Here is a 19,932-nt window from a genome sequence, read left to right on the forward strand (position 1 = left end):
AACCAGGTAGGCTAGTTGAGAACACCTTTATTTAACCAGGTAGGCTAGTTGAGAACACCTTTATTTAACCAGGTAGGCTAGTTGAGAACACCTTTATTTAACCAGGTAGGCTAGTTGAGAACACCTTTATTTAACCAGGTAGGCCAGTTGAGAACACCTTTATTTAACCAGGTAGGCAGGTTGAGAACACCTTTATTTAACCAGGTAGGCCAGTTGAGAACACCTTTATTTAACCAGGTAGGCAGGTTGAGAACACCTTTATTTAACCAGGTAGGCAGGTTGAGAACACCTTTATTTAACCAGGTAGGCCAGTTGAGAACACCTTTATTTAACCAGGTAGGCTAGTTGAGAACACCTTTATTTAACCAGGTAGGCTAGTTGAGAACACCTTTATTTAACCAGGTAGGCTAGTTGAGAACACCTTTATTTAACCAGGTAGGCCAGTTGAGAACACCTTTATTTAACCAGGTAGGCCAGTTGAGAACACCTTTATTTAACCAGGTAGGCTAGTTGAGAACACCTTTATTTAACCAGGTAGGCTAGTTGAGAACACCTTTATTTAACCAGGTAGGCTAGTTGAGAACACCTTTATTTAACCAGGTAGGCTAGTTGAGAACACCTTTATTTAACCAGGTAGGCCAGTTGAGAACACCTTTATTTAACCAGGTAGGCTAGTTGAGAACACCTTTATTTAACCAGGTAGGCTAGTTGAGAACACCTTTATTTAACCAGGTAGGGTAGTTGAGAACACCTTTATTTAACCAGGTAGGCTAGTTGAGAACACCTTTATTTAACCAGGTAGGCTAGTTGAGAACACCTTTATTTAACCAGGTAGGCTAGTTGAGAACACCTTTATTTAACCAGGTAGGCTAGTTGAGAACACCTTTATTTAACCAGGTAGGCTAGTTGAGAACACCTTTATTTAACCAGGTAGGCTAGTTGAGAACACCTTTATTTAACCAGGTAGGCTAGTTGAGAACACCTTTATTTAACCAGGTAGGCTAGTTGAGAACACCTTTATTTAACCAGGTAGGCTAGTTGAGAACACCTTTATTTAACCAGGTAGGCTAGTTGAGAACACCTTTATTTAACCAGGTAGGCTAGTTGAGAACACCTTTATTTAACCAGGTAGGCTAGTTGAGAACACCTTTATTTAACCAGGTAGGCCAGTTGAGAACACCTTTATTTAACCAGGTAGGCCAGTTGAGAACACCTTTATTTAACCAGGTAGGCTAGTTGAGAACACCTTTATTTAACCAGGTAGGCTAGTTGAGAACACCTTTATTTAACCAGGTAGGGTAGTTGAGAACACCTTTATTTAACCAGGTAGGCTAGTTGAGAACACCTTTATTTAACCAGGTAGGCTAGTTGAGAACACCTTTATTTAACCAGGTAGTCTAGTTGAGAACACCTTTATTTAACCAGGTAGGCTAGTTGAGAACACCTTTATTTAACCAGGTAGGCTAGTTGAGAACACCTTTATTTAACCAGGTAGGCTAGTTGGGAACACCTTTATTTAACCAGGTAGGCCAGTTGAGAACACCTTTATTTAACCAGGTAGGCTAGTTGAGAACACCTTTATTTAACCAGGTAGGCTAGTTGAGAACACCTTTATTTAACCAGGTAGGCTAGTTGAGAACACCTTTATTTAACCAGGTAGGCCAGTTGAGAACACCTTTATTTAACCAGGTAGGCTAGTTGAGAACACCTTTATTTAACCAGGTAGGCTAGTTGAGAACACCTTTATTTAACCAGGTAGGCTAGTTGAGAACACCTTTATTTAACCAGGTAGGCTAGTTGAGAACACCTTTATTTAACCAGGTAGGCTAGTTGAGAACACCTTTATTTAACCAGGTAGGCTAGTTGAGAACACCTTTATTTAACCAGGTAGGCTAGTTGAGAACACCTTTATTTAACCAGGTAGGCCAGTTGAGAACACCTTTATTTAACCAGGTAGGCTAGTTGAGAACACCTTTATTTAACCAGGTAGGCAAGTTGAGAACACCTTTATTTAACCAGGTAGGCTAGTTGAGAACACCTTTATTTAACCAGGTAGGCTAGTTGAGAACACCTTTATTTAACCAGGTAGGCTAGTTGAGAACACCTTTATTTAACCAGGTAGGCTAGTTGAGAACACCTTTATTTAACCAGGTAGGCCAGTTGAGAACACCTTTATTTAACCAGGTAGGCCAGTTGAGAACACCTTTATTTAACCAGGTAGGCTAGTTGAGAACACCTTTATTTAACCAGGTAGGCTAGTTGAGAACACCTTTATTTAACCAGGTAGGCTAGTTGAGAACACCTTTATTTAACCAGGTAGGCTAGTTGAGAACACCTTTATTTAACCAGGTAGGCTAGTTGAGAACACCTTTATTTAACCAGGTAGGCTAGTTGAGAACACCTTTATTTAACCAGGTAGGCCAGTTGAGAACACCTTTATTTAACCAGGTAGGCTAGTTGAGAACACCTTTATTTAACCAGGTAGGCTAGTTGAGAACACCTTTATTTAACCAGGTAGGCTAGTTGAGAACACCTTTATTTAACCAGGTAGGCCAGTTGAGAACACCTTTATTTAACCAGGTAGGCTAGTTGAGAACACCTTTATTTAACCAGGTAGGCTAGTTGAGAACACCTTTATTTAACCAGGTAGGCCAGTTGAGAACACCTTTATTTAACCAGGTAGGCCAGTTGAGAACACCTTTATTTAACCAGGTAGGCTAGTTGAGAACACCTTTATTTAACCAGGTAGGCTAGTTGAGAACACCTTTATTTAACCAGGTAGGCTAGTTGAGAACACCTTTATTTAACCAGGTAGGCGAGTTGAGAACACCTTTATTTAACCAGGTAGGCTAGTTGAGAACAAGTTCTCATTTACAACTGCGTCCTGGCCAAGAGAAAGCAAAGCTGTTCGACTCATATAACAACACAGAGTTACACATGGAGTAAACAAAACATACAGTCAATAATACAGTATAAACAAGTCTATATACGATGTGAGCAAATGAGGTGAGATAAGGGAGGTAAAGGCAAAAAAGGCCATGGTGGCAAAGTAAATACAATATAGCAAGTAAAACACTGGAATGGTAGATATGCAATGGAAGAATGTGCAAAGTAGAAATAAAAATATTGGGGTGCAAAGGAGCAAAATAAATAAATAAATTAAATACAGTAGGGAAAGAGGTAGTTGTTTGGGCTAAATTATAGGTGGGCTATGTACAGGTGCAGTAATCTGTGAGCTGCTCTGACAGTTGGTGCTTAAAGCTAGTGAGGGAGATAAGTGTTTCCAGTTTCAGAGATTTTTGTAGTTCGTTCCAGTCATTGGCAGCAGAGAACTGGAAGGAGAGGCGGCCAAAGAAAGAATTGGTTTTGGGGGTGACTAGAGAGATATACCTGCTGGAACGTGTGCTACAGGTGGGAGATGCTATGGTGACCAGCGAGCTGAGATAAGGGGGGACTTTACCTAGCAGGGTCTTGTAGATGACATTGAGCCAGTGGGTTTGGCGACGAGTATGAAGCGAGGGCCAGCCAACGAGAGCGTACAGGTCGCAATGGTGGGTAGTATATGGGGCTTTGGTGACAAAACGGATTGCACTGTGATAGACTGCATCCAATTTGTTGAGTAGGGTATTGGAGGCTATTTTGTAAATGACATCGCCAAAGTCGAGGATTGGTAGGATGGTCAGTTTTACAAGGGTATGTTTGGCAGCATGAGTGAAGGATGCTTTGTTGCGAAATAGGAAGCCAATTCTAGATTTAACTTTGGATTGGAGATGTTTGATATGGGTCTGGAAGGAGAGTTTACAGTCTAACCAGACACCTAAGTATTTGTAGTTGTCCACGTATTCTAAGTCAGAGCCGTCCAGAGTAGTGATGTTGTACAGGCGGGCAGGTGCAGGCAGCGATCGGTTGAAGAGCATGCATTTAGTTTTACTTGTATTTAAGAGCAATTGGAGGCCACGGAAGGAGAGTTGTATGGCATTGAATGTGACACCAGGAAACGACATGTGATACCAGGAAACTACACATGACACCTTGAAACTACACATGATACCAGGAAACTACATGTGACACCAGGAAACTACACGTGAAAACATTTTGAGCTAGACAATAACCTCCCGGGGACCATGACACATCGTTCTGAGGATGTCTTCAAATCGTCTTCGGGGACGTCCCTGGAGCAAAACGTGACACCTCACAAAGCTGTAGCCTACATCGTGTAGTATTACAATGACTATCTACTGGACTCCTCCACAGTGTGTCTGGTGCTACAGATCCCTGAAGAGGGACTCCGGTGGGAATCTGACATCTTACACCTTAATGAGCTCAAAGATACTGTAGCTATCACTCGAAGGCCCTGAGCCAGAACTCCTCACGGGCCCTGTATCACATCTGTGTGTGTGGGTTAGTTTAGGATTCACATATGGTGTCCAGACTCCACTGCCTCTCTCCTCTCTTCCCTCTCCTCTGTCCCCTCCTCTCTTCCCTCTCTCCTCTCCCTCCTCTCTCCCCATCTTCCCTCTTCTCTCTCCTCTCTCCCCTCTCCTTTCTTCCCTCTCTCCCTCTCCCCTCTCTTCACTCTCAGTCTCCTCTCTTCTCTCTCCCTTCTCTTACATCTCCTCTCTCTCTCTTCTCTCTCCCTCTCCCCTCTCTTCCCTCCCCTCTCTTCCCTCCCCTCTCTCCCTCTTCTCTATTCCTTATCTTCCTGTCTCTCTATCTTTCTCTCTCCCATGAGACATAATCACACAGAAAAACTGTGAATACTATAGATGATGGTGACAACGGCGATGATGATGATGATGATGACGGTGATCTTCATCTCTCTTTCAGACTGGGAGGAGGAACAGGTCAGCAGTCCTAACATCCTGAGGCTCATCTACCAGGGTCGTTTTCTACATGGAAATGTCACACTAGGAGGTGAGAGCTCACACACACTCACTCACTCACACACACACAGTCACACTCACTCACACACACAGTCACACTCACTCACTCACACTCACTCACTCACTCACTCACTCACTCACTCACTCACTCACTCACACACACACACACTCACACACACTCACTCACACACACAGTCACACTCACTCACACACACAGCCACACTCACTCACACACACAGCCACACTCACTCACACACACAGTCACACTCACTCACACACACAGTCACACTCACTCACACACACTCACACTCACTCACTCACACACACACTCACACTCACTCACTCACACACACAGTCACACTCACTCACACACACAGTCACACACAGTCACACACACAGTCACACACACTCACACACACAGTCACACACAGTCACACACACAGTCACACACACACACAGTCACACTCACTCACACTCACTCACTCACTCACTCACTCACTCACTCACTCACTCACTCACACACACACACACACACACTCACACACACTCACTCACACACACAGTCACACTCACTCACACACACAACCACACTCACTCACACACACAGCCACACTCACTCACACACACAGTCACACTCACTCACACACACAGTCACACTCACTCACACACACTCACACTCACTCACTCACACACACACTCACACTCACTCACTCACACACACAGTCACACTCACTCACACACTCTCACACTCACTCACTCACACACACACTCACACTCACTCACTCACACACACAGTCACACTCACTCACACACACAGTCACACACACAGTCACACACACTCACACACACTCACTCACACACACAGTCACACTCACACACACTCACACACACAGTCACAGTCACACACACAGTCACACACAGTCACAGTCACACACACAGTCACATTCACACACAGTCACACTCACACACACAGTCACACACACAGTCACACACAGTCACAGTCACACACACAGTCACACTCACACACACAGTCACACTCACACACACAGTCACAGTCACACTCAAACACACAGTCACAGTCACACACACAGTCACACACAGTCACACACAGTCACACACAGTCACACACAGTCACACACACAGTCACACACAGTCACAGTCACACTCACCCACACAGTCACAGTCACACACACACACACAGTCACTCAGCTGGAGCAGTGTTGGGAAGCTGGTGTGTGTCTCCATGTAAGTCTCTGTTCCCCCTAGACTCCTGTCTCTGTTCCCCCTAGACTCCTGTCCTGAACAGAGAAACAGAGGACCCTCAGGCCTCAGGACAAGAGAGGAGAGAGGGAGAGAGGAGAATGGAGAGAGGGAGAGAGGAGAGAGGAGAGTGGAGAGAGGAGAGTGGAGAGAGGGAGAGAGGAGAGAGGAGAGAGTAGAGGAGGAGATAGAGAGGAGAGGTGGAGAGAGGAGAGAGGGAGAGAGGGAGAGAGGAGAGAGAAGAGAGGGAGAGAGGAGAGAGGGAGAGAGGAGAGAGGAGAGAGGAGAGAGGAGAGAGGGAGAGAGGGAGAGAGGAGAGAGGGAGAGAGGGAGAGAGAGGAGAGAGAGGAGAGAGGAGAAAGGGAGAGAGGAGAGGGAGAGACAAACTTGCTTTGACTGGACAGGGTGGAGAGGAGAGAGGGAGAGACAAACTTGCTTTGACTGGACAGGGTGGAGAGGAAAGAGACTGGGCAGGAAAGGGAAGCACTGTGTTTGTGTTTGGGTAGACCTCAGACAGTGTTTACGGGAGGGGAGAGAGAGGGAGGGAGGGAGAGAAGAGAGAGGAGAGAGAGAGAGGGAGGGAGGGGAGAGAGAGGGAGGGAGGGAGAGAGGAGAGAGAGGGAGGGGAGAGAGAGGGAGGGGAGAGAGAGGGAGGGGAGAGAGAGGGAGAGAGGGAGAGAGGAGAGAGAGGGAGGGGAGAGAGAGGGAGGGGAGAGCGAGGGAGGGAATGAGAGAGTGGTCAAACAAGGGAGACAGGGAAGGAGAGTGGGAAGGAGAGAGTGGTCAAACAAGGGAGACAGGGAAGGAGAGAGGGAAGGAGAGAGTGGTCAAACAAGGGAGACAGGGAAGGAGAGAGGGAAGGAGAGAGTGGTCAAACAAGGGAGAGAGGGAAGGAGAGAGGGAAGGAAAGAGTGGTCAAACAAGGGAGAGAGGGAAGGAGAGAGTGGTCAAACAAGGGAGAGAGGGAAGGAGAGAGTGGCCAAACAAGGGAAAGAGGGAAGGAGAGAGAGAAGGAGAGAGTGAAGGAGAGAGTGGCCAAACAAGGGAGAGAGGGAAGGAGAGAGTGAAGGAGAGAGTGGCCAAACAAGGGAGAGAGGGAAGGAGAGAGTGGTCAAACAAGGGAGAGAGGGAAGGAGAGAGGGAAGAGCAAGTGTTTGTTAGGCTGTTACCTTTCCTGTGGTTCCAAACTGTCTGTCGGTCTTTTGCTGCACTATGGGAGATACACAGCACATCTTGATAAATGGGTGGACGGTGTGTGTGTCTGTGTCTGTGTGTGTGTGTGTCTATGTGTGTGTGTGTGTGTGTGTGTGTGTGTGTGTGTGTGTGTGTGTGTGTGTGTGTGTGTACTGATACTGTACTATGCCCTCAGTCATTTAAATCTCTCATGAAATAGAACACCTGGTCTAGACTTGAACACGGGAGAGAGAGAGTTTGAGAAAGAAGGAGGGGGGGAGGGACTGGAGGGAGAGGAGACTGAGGTGCAGATTATTCTGTTGAGAGTATATGAGAGTTAACGTCCTGACCTCATTTTGTGGGCAGTGTGTCTTCTCTTGAGAGCCAGGTCTGCCTACGGCGGCCAATAGCAAGGCTATGCTCACTGAGTCTGTACATAGTCAAAGATTTCCTTAATTTTGGGTCAGTCACAGTGGTCAGGTATTCTGCAACTGTGTGATCTCTGTGTAGAGCCAAATAGCATTCTAGTTTGCTCTGTTTTTTTGTTCATTCTTTCCAATGTGTCAAGTAATTATCTTTTTGTTTTCTCATGATTTGGTTGGGGGTAATTGTGCTGTTGTCCTGGGTGCTCTGTGGGGTCTGTTTGTGTTTGTGAACAGAGCCCCAGGACCAGCTTGCTTAGGGGACTCTTCTCCAGGTTCATCTCTCTGTAGGTGATGGCTTTGTTATGGAAGGTTTGGGAATCGCTGCCTTTTAGGTGGTTGTAGAATATAACAGCTTTTGATCATTAGTGGGTATCGTCTCAATTCTACTCTGCATATATTATTTGGTATTTTACGTTGTACAGAATTGCCTTACAGAATTCTGCGTGCAGAGTCTCAATTTGTTTTTCGTCCCATTTTATGAATTCTTGGTTGGTGAGTGGACCCCAGACCTCACAACCAGACCTCACAACCATAAAGGGCAATGGGCTCTATGATTGATTCAAGTATTTTTAGCCAAATCCTAATTGGTATGTTGAATTTTATGTTTGATGGCATAGAATGCCCTTCTTGCCTTGTCTCTCAGATCGTTCACAGCTTTGTGGAAGTTACCTGTGGTGCTGATGTTTAGGCCGAGGTATGTATAGTTTTTTGTGTGCTCTAGGGTAACGTTGTCTAGATGGAATTTGTATTTGTGGTCCTGGCGACTGGACCTTTTTTGGAACACCATTATTTTGGTCTTACTGAGATTTACTGTCAGGGCCCAGGTCTGACAAAATCTGTGCAGAAGATCTAGGTGCTGCTGTAGGCCCTCCTTGGTTGGTGACAGAAGCACCAGATCATCAGCAAACAGTAGACATTTGACTTTAGATTCTAGTAGGGTGAGGCCGGGTGCTGCAGACTTTTCTAGTGCCCGCGCCAATTCGTTGATATATATGTTGAAGAGGGTGGGGCTTAAGCTGCATCCCTGTCTCACCTCCCGGCCCTGTGGAAAGAAACGTGTGATTTTTTTTGTGCCAATTTTAACCTCTCTCTCTCTCTCTCTCTCTCTCTCTCTCTCTCTCTCTCTCTCTCTCTCAGCTCTCTCTCTCTCTCTCTCTCTCTCTCTCTCTGCTCTCTCTCATAATATATTAGCAAGATGACCATAATGATATATTTGCATTGTAATAAGTATTTGTCTGTTGACTAACCTTTCTATCTTCCTCTCCTTCTCCCTCTCTTTATCTGTCCCTCTCTATCTCTTTCTCTCCCCTCTTCTCCCTCTCCCACCTCCTCCCCTCCTCTCCTTCCCCTCTCTCAGCTCTCAAATTACCCTTGGGAAAATCCACAGTGATGCATTTAGTTGCCAGAGAGACATTGCCCGAGCCAAACTCCCAAGGTAACAGGCTTTTCATTCATCTCTCCTGCCAGACTTTCAGTCATCCCTTGTTCCTTCCCCTCACTGGTCCCTTACGGGGACTTTCACACGCTAAAACTCTGATTAAATGCAGGACACTTACTTCCTTTATGAATGGCCAACACATTTAGCCTGTGCTTTGTATCAGCGTTAGTTTTGCCTACAATATAATACTACTTCCTGTTCCTGTAAGGATGTACCAGGAAGACATTACATTAGTTCATTTAGATAGACCTATGCGGTGATATACTTTAGGTAGAAGATTCTCTGTCAGTAGCACCTTGTGTGGAGAATGTAAAATGACATGTAATTACGTGACTTCTTTGAAATGTATTGTTACTGCTACTGTGTTACTGCTACTGTGTTACTGCTACTGTGTTACTGCTACTGTGTTACTGTGTTACTGCTACTGTGTTACTGCTACTGTGTTACTGTGTTACTGCTACTGTGTTACTGTGTTACTGCTACTGTGTTACTGCTACTGTGTTACTGTTACTGTGTTACTGCTACTGTGTTACTGCTACTGTGTTACTGTTACTGTGTTACTGTGTTACTGCTACTGTGTTACTGCTACTGTGTTACTGCTACTGTGTTACTGCTACTGTGTTACTGTGTTACTGCTACTGTGTTACTGCTACTGTGTTACTGTGTTACTGCTACTGTGTTACTGTGTTACTGCTACTGTGTTACTGCTACTGTGTTACTGTTACTGTGTTACTGCTACTGTGTTACTGCTACTGTGTTACTGTTACTGTGTTACTGTGTTACTGCTACTGTGTTACTGCTACTGTGTTACTGCTACTGTGTTACTGCTACTGTGTTACTGTGTTACTGCTACTGTGTTACTGTGTTACTGCTACTGTGTTACTGCTACTGTGTTACTGCTACTGTGTTACTGTGTTACTGCTACTGTGTTACTGCTACTGTGTTACTGCTACTGTGTTACTGTGTTACTGCTACTGTGTTACTGTTACTGTGTTACTGCTACTGTGTTACTGTTACTGTGTTACTGTGTTACTGCTACTGTGTTACTGCTACTGTGTTACTGCTACTGTGTTACTGTGTTACTGCTACTGTGTTACTGCTACTGTGTTACTGCTACTGTGTTACTGCTACTGTGTTACTGTGTTACTGCTACTGTGTTACTGCTACTGTGTTACTGCTACTGTGTTACTGCTACTGTGTTACTGTGTTACTGCTACTGTGTTACTGTGTTACTGCTACTGTGTTACTGTGTTACTGCTACTGTGTTACTGCTACTGTGTTACTGTGTTACTGCTACTGTGTTACTGTGTTACTGCTACTGTGTTACTGCTACTGTGTTACTGCTACTGTGTTACTGCTACTGTGTTACTGTGTTACTGCTACTGTGTTACTGCTACTGTGTTACTGCTACTGTGTTACTGTGTTGCTGCTACTGTGTTACTGCTACTGTGTTACTGCTACTGTGTTACTGTGTTACTGCTACTGTGTTACTGAGTTACTGCTACTGTGTTACTGTGTTACTGCTACTGTGTTACTGCTACTGTGTTACTGTGTTACTGCTACTGTGTTACTGTGTTACTGCTACTGTGTTACTGCTACTGTGTTACTGCTACTGTGTTACTGTGTTACTGCTACTGTGGTACTGTGTTACTGCTACTGTGTTACTGCTACTGTGTTACTGCTACTGTGTTACTGTGTTACTGCTACTGTGTTACTGCTACTGTGTTACTGTGTTACTGCTACTGTGTTACTGCTACTGTGTTACTGCTACTGTGTTACTGCTACTGTGTTACTGTGTTACTGCTACTGTGTTACTGCTACTGTGTTACTGCTACTGTGTTACTGCTACTGTGTTACTGCTACTGTGTTACTGTGTTACTGCTACTGTGTTACTGCTACTGTGTTACTGCTACTGTGTTACTGTGTTACTGCTACTGTGTTACTGTGTTACTGCTACTGTGTTACTGCTACTGTGTTACTGTGTTACTGCTACTGTGTTACTGTGTTACTGCTACTGTGTTACTGCTACTGTGTTACTGTGTTACTGCTACTGTGTTACTGCTACTGTGTTACTGTGTTACTGCTACTGTGTTACTGTGTTACTGCTACTGTGTTACTGTGTTACTGCTACTGTGATACTGCTACTGTGTTACTGCTACTGTGTTACTGTTACTGCTACTGTGTTACTGCTACTGTGTTACTGCTACTGTGTTACTGCTACTGTGTTACTGTGTTACTGCTACTGTGTTACTGCTACTGTGTTACTGTTACTGTGTTACTGCTACTGTGTTACTGCTACTGTGTTACTGCTACTGTGTTACTGTTACTGTGTTACTGCTACTGTGTTACTGCTACTGTGTTACTGTGTTACTGCTACTGTTTTACTGTGTTACTGCTACTGTGTTACTGTGTTACTGTGTTACTGCTACTGTGTTACTGCTACTGTGTTACTGCTACTGTGTTACTGTGTTACTGCTACTGTGTTACTGTGTTACTGCTACTGTGTTACTGTGTTACTGTGTTACTGCTACTGTGTTACTGTGTTACTGCTACTGTGTTACTGCTACTGTGTTACTGTGTTACTGCTACTGTGTTACTGTGTTACTGCTACTGTGTTACTGTGTTACTGTGTTACTGCTACTGTGTTACTGCTACTGTGTTACTGCTACTGTGTTACTGTGTTACTGCTACTGTGTTACTGTGTTACTGCTACTGTGTTACTGTGTTACTGTGTTACTGTGTTACTGCTACTGTGTTACTGCTACTGTGTTACTGCTTCTGTGTTACTGTGTTACTGCTACTGTGTTACTGTGTTAATGCTACTGTGTTACTGCTACTGTGTTACTGTGTTACTGCTACTGTGTTACTGTGTTACTGCTACTGTGTTACTGCTACTGTGTTACTGTGTTACTGCTACTGTGTTACTGCTACTGTGTTACTGCTATTGTGTTACTGCTACTGTGTTACTGCTACTGTGTTAGTGTTACTGTGTTACTGCTACTGTGTTACTGCTACTGTGTTACTGCTACTGTGTTACTGTTACTGTGTTACTGCTACTGTGTTACTGCTACTGTGTTACTGTGTTACTGTGTTACTGTGCTACTGTGTTACTGCTACTGTGTTACTGTGTTACTGCTACTGTGTTACTGTGTTACTGCTACTGTGTTACTGCTACTGTGTTACTGTGTTACTGCTGCTGTGTTACTGCTACTGTGTTACTGCTACTGTGTTACTGCTACTGTGTTACTGTGTTACTGCTACTGTGTTACTGTGTTACTGCTACTGTGTTACTGCTACTGTGTTACTGCTACTGTGTTACTGTTACTGTGTTACTGCTACTGTGTTACTGCTACTGTGTTACTGTGCTACTGTGTTACTGTGCTACTGTGTTACTGCTACTGTGTTACTGCTATTGTGTTACTGTGTTACTGCTACTGTGTTACTGTTACTGTGTTACTGTTACTGTTTTACTGCTACTGTGTTACTGCTACTGTGTTACTACTACTGTGTTACTGTGTTACTGTGTTACTGCTACTGTGTTACTGTTTTACTGCTACTGTGTTACTGTTACTGTGTTACTGTGTTACTGTTACTGTGTTACTGTGTTACTGCTACTGTGTTACTGTGTTACTGTTACTGTGTTACTGCTACTGTGTTACTGTTTTACTGCTACTGTGTTGCTGCTACTGTGTTGCTGTTACTGTTTTACTGCTACTGTGTTACTGTTACTGTGTTACTGCTACTGTGTTACTGCTACTGTGTTACTGTGTTACTGCTTCTGTGTTACTGTGTTACTGTGTTACTGCTACTGTGTTACTGTTTTACTGCTACTGTGTTACTGGTACTGTGTTACTGCTTCTGTGTTACTGCTGCTGCGTTACTGTGTTACTGTGTTACTGTGTTACTGTGTTACTGCTACTGTGTTACTGTTACTGTGTTACTGTTACTGTTTTACTGCTACTGTGTTACTGCTACTGTGTTACTGTTACTGTGTTACTGTGTTGCTGTGTTGCTGCTACTGTGTTACTGTTTTACTGCTACTGTGTTACTGTTACTGTGTTACTGCTACTGTGTTACTGTTTTACTGCTACTGTGTTGCTGCTACTGTGTCGCTGTTACTGTGTTACTGCTACTGTGTTACTGTTTTACTGCTACTGTGTTACTGTTACTGTGTTACTGCTACTGTGTTACTGCTACTGTGTTACTGCTACTGTGTTACTGTGTTACTGCTACTGTGTTACTGTGTTACTGTGTTACTGTTACTGTGTTACTGCTACTGTGTTACTGTTTTACTGCTACTGTGTTACTGGTACTGTGTTACTGCTTCTGTGTTACTGCTACTGCGTTACTGTGTTACTGTGTTACTGTGTTACTGTGTTACTGCTACTGTGTTACTGTTTTACTGCTACTGTGTTACTGCTTCTGTGTTACTGCTTCTGCATTACTGTGTTGCTGCTACTGTGTTTTACTGTGTTGACTCGATTTGTGTTCCTTCTGAGGTCTGACCGTGTGTTGACCGTGTGTTGACCGTGTCCTGACCGTGTCCTGACCGTGTCCTGACCGTGTGTTAACCGTGTCCTGACCGTGTCCTGACCGTGTCCTGACCGTGTGTTGACCGTGTGTTGACCGTGTCCTGACCGTTTGTTGAGCGTGTCCTGACCGTGTGTTGACCGTGTCCTGACCGTGTCCTGACCGCGTGTTGACCGTGTCCTGACCGTGTCCTGACCGTGTGTTGACCGTGTCCTGACCGTGTCCTGACCGTGTCCTGACTGTGTCCTGACCGTGTGTTATTGTGTTCCTCCTCAGGTCAGAGAAACAGAGAGAAGACTGGAGAGAGTAACTGCTGTGTCATCCTGTAAATACCCACCTCCCTCCCTCTTTAATCATCCACCCTGGATCCAACCAACACACTGGATGTCCTGCAGTCTCTCTATCATGCTGACACACACACACACACACACACACACGGTCTCCTGTGTATAGAGAAGATTCCCCCTCTATCACTTCTGTCCTTAAATCTTCCACTAGTTCATGGATGGATTAACTACTGTTTTATTACCCCACCAAGGTTCCAACCAATGACTGACTAACAAACAAACCAACCAACCAACCAACCAACCAACCAACCAACCACCTTGTTGTTGTTTGGCCATAATAACATGCTGTTGACTGTGTTTTGACAGTCAGTCCTTTCCTCCTTCTGTCAGATCGCTCATCCTTCCTGAACTAGGAGAAGCAAGACAGAATGTCCCTCCTCCATCTTCCCTTTTCTCCCTGAACGAGGGGACTATGAACTAGGGGAAAGAAAGACAGAATGTCCCTCCTCCATCTTCCCTTTTCTCCCTGAACGAGGGGACTAGGAACTAGGGGAAAGACAGACAGAATGTCCCTCCTCCATCTTCCCTTTTATCCCTGAACGAGGGGACTGGGAACTAGGGGAAAGACAGACAGAATATCCCTCCCTCTCTTTTCTACGACCAAAGCGTAGGGTGTCGATCAAAAACGCCTCTTTTGAACCATTGGGTAAAATAATATGTTAATTGTGTAGATAATCCTCTAAGAAAACCAATACTCCAATATTCCATGTCTCTATCATGAGCCGTTTAAAGGTTATTGCACTTTTTTTTACCATGGTAGGATGGTCAGAATTAGGGTGACTAAATCAACAGAGGCCAGAGAAACAAAAGGGGCCAAAAAAATCCTGAAAATGTCACATGGCGTCAGCTCGATGCTGTCTGAGAATGAAGGCTACCTGACAGACTCACTTTTCCCCTTGAACTCATCTTTCTCTCTCATCTGCAGGACATAAAACAATATACAATTCAGATAGATATCTGTTTAGAGATATGACGTGTAGTATTTTCATATTTTAGTGTAACGCTTTTCATATTCATTCTAAATTTCTCTTCTTAAAAAATAAATAAAATGTTTTTTAGAATATTTTTCACAAAACCAAACGAGTCTCTGAAATGTCAACGGAGCTTTTTTTTTTCAAATCTTTTTTGACATTTATTTCACGTCTAATTCATTTTTTTTCTCGACCTGTAGAAACAACTTGGTAGACGACAACGACCACAACATTTTAAATCCTCAGAAGTTGTTACGAGAAACCTTGCACCTCTATGTCGGCAGAGTGCTTATTATCGGATGGATTAGGCTACGAAATCAGACTTAAAAAAATAAAATATATAATACATATATATATATGAGCGATTCAGAACATGGATAATCATATTTGTCCTGGTAAAATGTATTTTATAACATAAGGAAGTGAATTTTTATTTCAAATTATCAAAAAGTGTGTTTGGACACTCTTCATAGTGTAGTTATCAGTCTTGAACTCTACGATAAGGTAAAGAAACCATTCTGGAATAAATAATTATTTTCTTCCAAATCTCCTTTCTCCCTCCTCTCTTCTTCAGCCATTTTTTTTTAACAACACTGAACGCATGTGCCCCCTTAACCTCTGACCCCACGCCATCCCCCCGCCCCCTTAACCTCTGACCCCACGCCATCCCCCCGCCCCCTTAACCTCTGACCCCACGCCATCCCCCCGCCCCCTTAACCTCTGACCCCACGCCATCCCCCTGCCCCCTTAACCTCTGACCCCACGCCATCCCCCCGCCCCCTTAACCTCTGACCCCACGCCATCCCCCCACCCCCTTAACCTCTGACCCCACGCCACCCCCCCACCCCCTTAACCTCTGACCCCCCGCCATCCTCCCGCCCCCTTAACCTCTGACCCCACGCCATCCCCCCGCCCCCTTAACCTCTGACCCCACGCCATCCCCCCGCCCCCTTAACCTCTGACCCCACGCCATCCCCCCGCCCCCTTAACCTCGGACCCCCCTCCGCCGCCCACCACATCGAAAACCTGTAAAAAGAAAATGTTATTCTATTTTATATTTTTCCAATGGGATTAATATAAAAAATATATATATATAAAAATAAGTTACCATATGTGTAGAATATATTTAATATGAATGTTATATTGAACAAGTTGAGGCCTATAGATCCAGTATGTTGATACAGTATCTTAGTGTCTGTGTGTACACCATGGGTTAGCTAGCTAGCTTTCTAGACAGTGGTTCAAACCGTTACCTTGGTGACAGGGTCTGCGTCCCGCCCCCCTCCCTACGATTGGTTCCCGTTTTCCATATATAGTGCACTACTTTCAACCGTGGCCCGTAGAACCTGTGATAGGCTAGCGTCCTGTCCAGAGGGTGTACTTGTACATCAAGCTACCTCACGCTCCTGTCTTATGGGCTTTTCTAGCTCAGACAAGGCTACTTACTGACATAGGGACCGGGGTCCAAAGTAGTGCACTATTTAGGGGAAATAAGGTGCCAATTTAGGACGCAGACAACAAGCAGCAGAACAGAACCATCCTCCTAATCATTGACGTACAGAATTATTGTAAACATGTTATACTTCTCATTTTATTTTCTGTTTTTATTTTCAAATGTTCATAGTTTAATATAATCCTTATTTTTATTTTTTATTTTTATTTTTTTTGCTTTCTTGCAGCACTAGGTCTTAAAGGATACGTCCCAAATTGTATCATATTTCCCTGCATAGTGCACTACCCATATGGCTCTGGTCAAAAGTAGTGCGCTTCGCAGGTGAATAGGATGCGATTTGGGACGTAGAGTATAGTTTCTCAGCGATCAGAGTTTCTTGTACAGTGATAATATCAAAAATCATTTTTCAAACAGATTGTAAATAATAGTAATCTAGATGCTTCTTCTCTCTTGACCTTCTATACTTCACATGGAATACATGCATCTGTCAAACAAATAAAGATGATTGAAAGTGCATCCGGTTTGATTGATTGATTGATTGATTGATTTTAATTTATTTGATCGTTAAAAGTACAAGGTTTCTCCAGCCGGCGACAACGGTACGTCACAGGAGGCTGGTGGCACCTTAATCGTGGAGGACGGGGCTCGTGGTAATGACTGGAGCGGAATGGGTGGAATGGTATCAAATACATTAAACACAGGAGGTTGGTGTCACCATAATCAGGGAGGACAGGGCTCGTGGTAATGACTACTCCAGTACTACTCCAGTCATTACCACGAGCCCTGTCCTCCCTGATTATGGTGACACCAACCTCCTGTGTTTAATGTATTTGAATGGGTGGACTGGAGGACAGGGCTCGTGGTAATGACTGGAGTGGAATGGGTGGAATGGTATCAAATACATTAAACACAGGAGGTTGGTGTCACCATAATCAGGGAGGACAGGGCTCGTGGAAATGACTGGAGTGGAATGGGTGGACTGGAGGACAGGGCTCGTGGTAATGACTGGAGTGGAATGGGTGGAATGGTATCAAATACATTAAACACGTGTTTCTGATGCCATTCCATTCGCTCCATTCCAGCCATTATTATAATCCGTCCTCCCCTCAGCAGCCTCCACTGCAGTACATACATACAAAATGATGGAGGTTGAAAACACGATAACATACTCAATTTAAAAACAGCGACAGTATCCTCATTTAGAACTATAACAGCAGAACAGAGGTCTCTGTTTAATAAGGGTCACCTCGAGAGACAAAAACACTAATCACACCGACATGCAATTTCTCAGATATGTTTTACGAGACTCCTTAGAGCTATTCTCTGAAGACAGTTTTCAGGTAGCTTGGTGACCCATTCAGTTAGCTTGGTGACCCATTGAGGTAGCTTGGTGACCCATTCAGGTAGCTTGGTGACCCATTCAGGTAGCTTGGTGATCCATTCAGGTAGCTTGGTGACCCATTCAGGTAGCTTGGTGACCCATTCAGGTTTCTTGGTGACCCATTCAGGTAGCTTGGTGACCCATTCAGGTAGCTTGGTGACCCATTCAGGTAGCTTGGTGACCCATTCAGGTAGCTTGGTGATCCATTCAGGTAGCTTGGTGACCCATTCTGGTTTCTTGGTGACCCATTCAGGTAGCTTGGTGACCCATTCAGGTAGCTTGGTGACCCATTCAGGTTTCTTGGTGACCCATTCAGGTAGCTTGGTGACCCATTCAGGTAGCTTGGTGACCCATTCAGGTAGCTTGGTGACCCATTCAGTTAGCTTGGTAACCCATAGAACTGCAGCAGAGTATCTACAGGGAACAAAGTTAGTCGAGCTCCCTCTAGTAGGGTACTGATGGGTGTCATTTATGCAACTCAAATAATAATAATAATAATAATATAATATATATTTAGGGCAATGCCGTGAAAGATGTTGTTGGTAATGCCCTCAACTTAGTCTGGGTGACCCTTGGTTCCACCTTGAGCCATTTACTACATTAATCAAAGTGAGAGGGTTCAAGATGATTACAGGGAGTGAGTTTCAGAATAATCCTGACAAATGCATTCTGAGAGGTCTGGAGCTCATTCTTCATACCTTAGTGGGGGGGGGGGGGGGGGGGGAGACCTCTGTACCAAGAGTCACATGTATAACCACATTGACACTACACAAAGGGCCCTTGCCAGTGTCGGTGACGTTTGTCTATCCAGGAATCTAGACTTCCTAGCCAGAAACGTTAGTTTTTTTAGTTGACCTCGGGGAGAGCTTTTAAGTCCGTACTTTTTTAAGGCCTACCTCGCATCCCAGGTATCCCAGGTAGCTCAGCGTATCTTTGGCAGTAACCACTGTGTCTCCCACCTTGACATAAAAAAAACGGGGATCTTCCAAGTTTGATCTTGGATCCAAACAGGATCGATCCGGTTTCTCCCAGGTGGCTTATTCATGTACTAACATTTAGAAGATCCGCACTTTTTCCAACCAAATGCATTGTGGGACGCAAGAGGCACAGCATCATCGACGTAGAGAAACAGGAACAGGCTGCTTTCAAGTAATTGATGTACAACCGGAAGAGGATGGGGTCCCATGTACGCTACCTTGTGGGATCCCATAGGTTATGGTTCTGGGTTTTGACAGAGGCCTGTCCACATCCACCCGTTTGATTAGGGCCCGTGAGATACTATTTGACCCACCCCGGGATGGCTGAGTTGTTAAAACACAGGGCTTGTAGTTTGAACAGATAGATGTATTACTTTACTGCAAAAGGGTCGACAACCCCTCTTCCTGGAGTGTCGCAGGTCCTGCGGGAGATTTTTTGTTCCAACACGTCGCCACACCTGACCAATTGATCTAATCGATCAGTTCAGTTGCTTGACCTCAATTTAACACAGCTGGTCTTCTAGGTTTGATTAATCCCCCCAAAAAACATGAAGTGGCTGCGGTGATCCAGGATCAGGGTTGCCTGGTTACCCCTTAATCTACCGTGTCGAAAGCCTTATGGAGATCTAGAATAGGCATTCCAGAACTCCCCCCCCTCCCCTCCACATCCACCTATTTCCTTATATGGTCAGTTAGGTGGAGTAGGTGTCTGTGGAGTGGATGACTTCTGTGATCATTACTCCTTACACAGAAAGTACATTGTGCCTTGTTACTTACACACACACACACACACACACACACACACACACACACACACACAGCCCTCTGTTCTCCTGTAGTGCCACATGGGGAGCGGACAGACAGAGACACGGAGAGAAGGGATTGGTCCTTACAGTGACAGTACTACCACTCAGTACACCAATGTGAGTTTGTGCGGTTACATTACCCCAAGCCCAGCACAACAACAAAGGACTGTTTGTGATATTACACCATATTATGTATATTACACTGGCCTAATTTACTCTGTTTTAGAGCCCAAACTGGTCTAGTTTACTCTGTTTTAGAGCCCAGGCTGGCCTAATTTACTCCTGTTT

General features: G+C 44.6%; 1 protein-coding gene across 1 annotated transcript in view; it reads left to right on the forward strand.

Annotated features, from left to right (window-relative positions):
* The window catches only part of LOC118966684 (ubiquitin-like protein 3), a 53,365-nt gene extending 36,371 nt beyond the window's left edge, over window positions 1–16,994 (forward strand). Inside the window, exons 3-5 of the mRNA XM_036989488.2 lie at window positions 4,828–4,914; window positions 9,099–9,176; window positions 13,986–16,994. Coding sequence (XP_036845383.1) covers window positions 4,828–4,914; window positions 9,099–9,176; window positions 13,986–14,038 — 218 coding nt within the window. The 3' untranslated portion in view covers window positions 14,039–16,994. The remainder of the gene's footprint in view (window positions 1–4,827; window positions 4,915–9,098; window positions 9,177–13,985) is intronic.
* Window positions 16,995–19,932: the final 2,938 nt, after the last annotated feature.

This window comes from Oncorhynchus mykiss, chromosome 10 (genome assembly GCF_057628025.1).
Source record: "Oncorhynchus mykiss isolate SJ-2025 chromosome 10, ASM5762802v1, whole genome shotgun sequence".
Taxonomy (NCBI): Eukaryota; Metazoa; Chordata; class Actinopteri; order Salmoniformes; family Salmonidae; genus Oncorhynchus; species Oncorhynchus mykiss.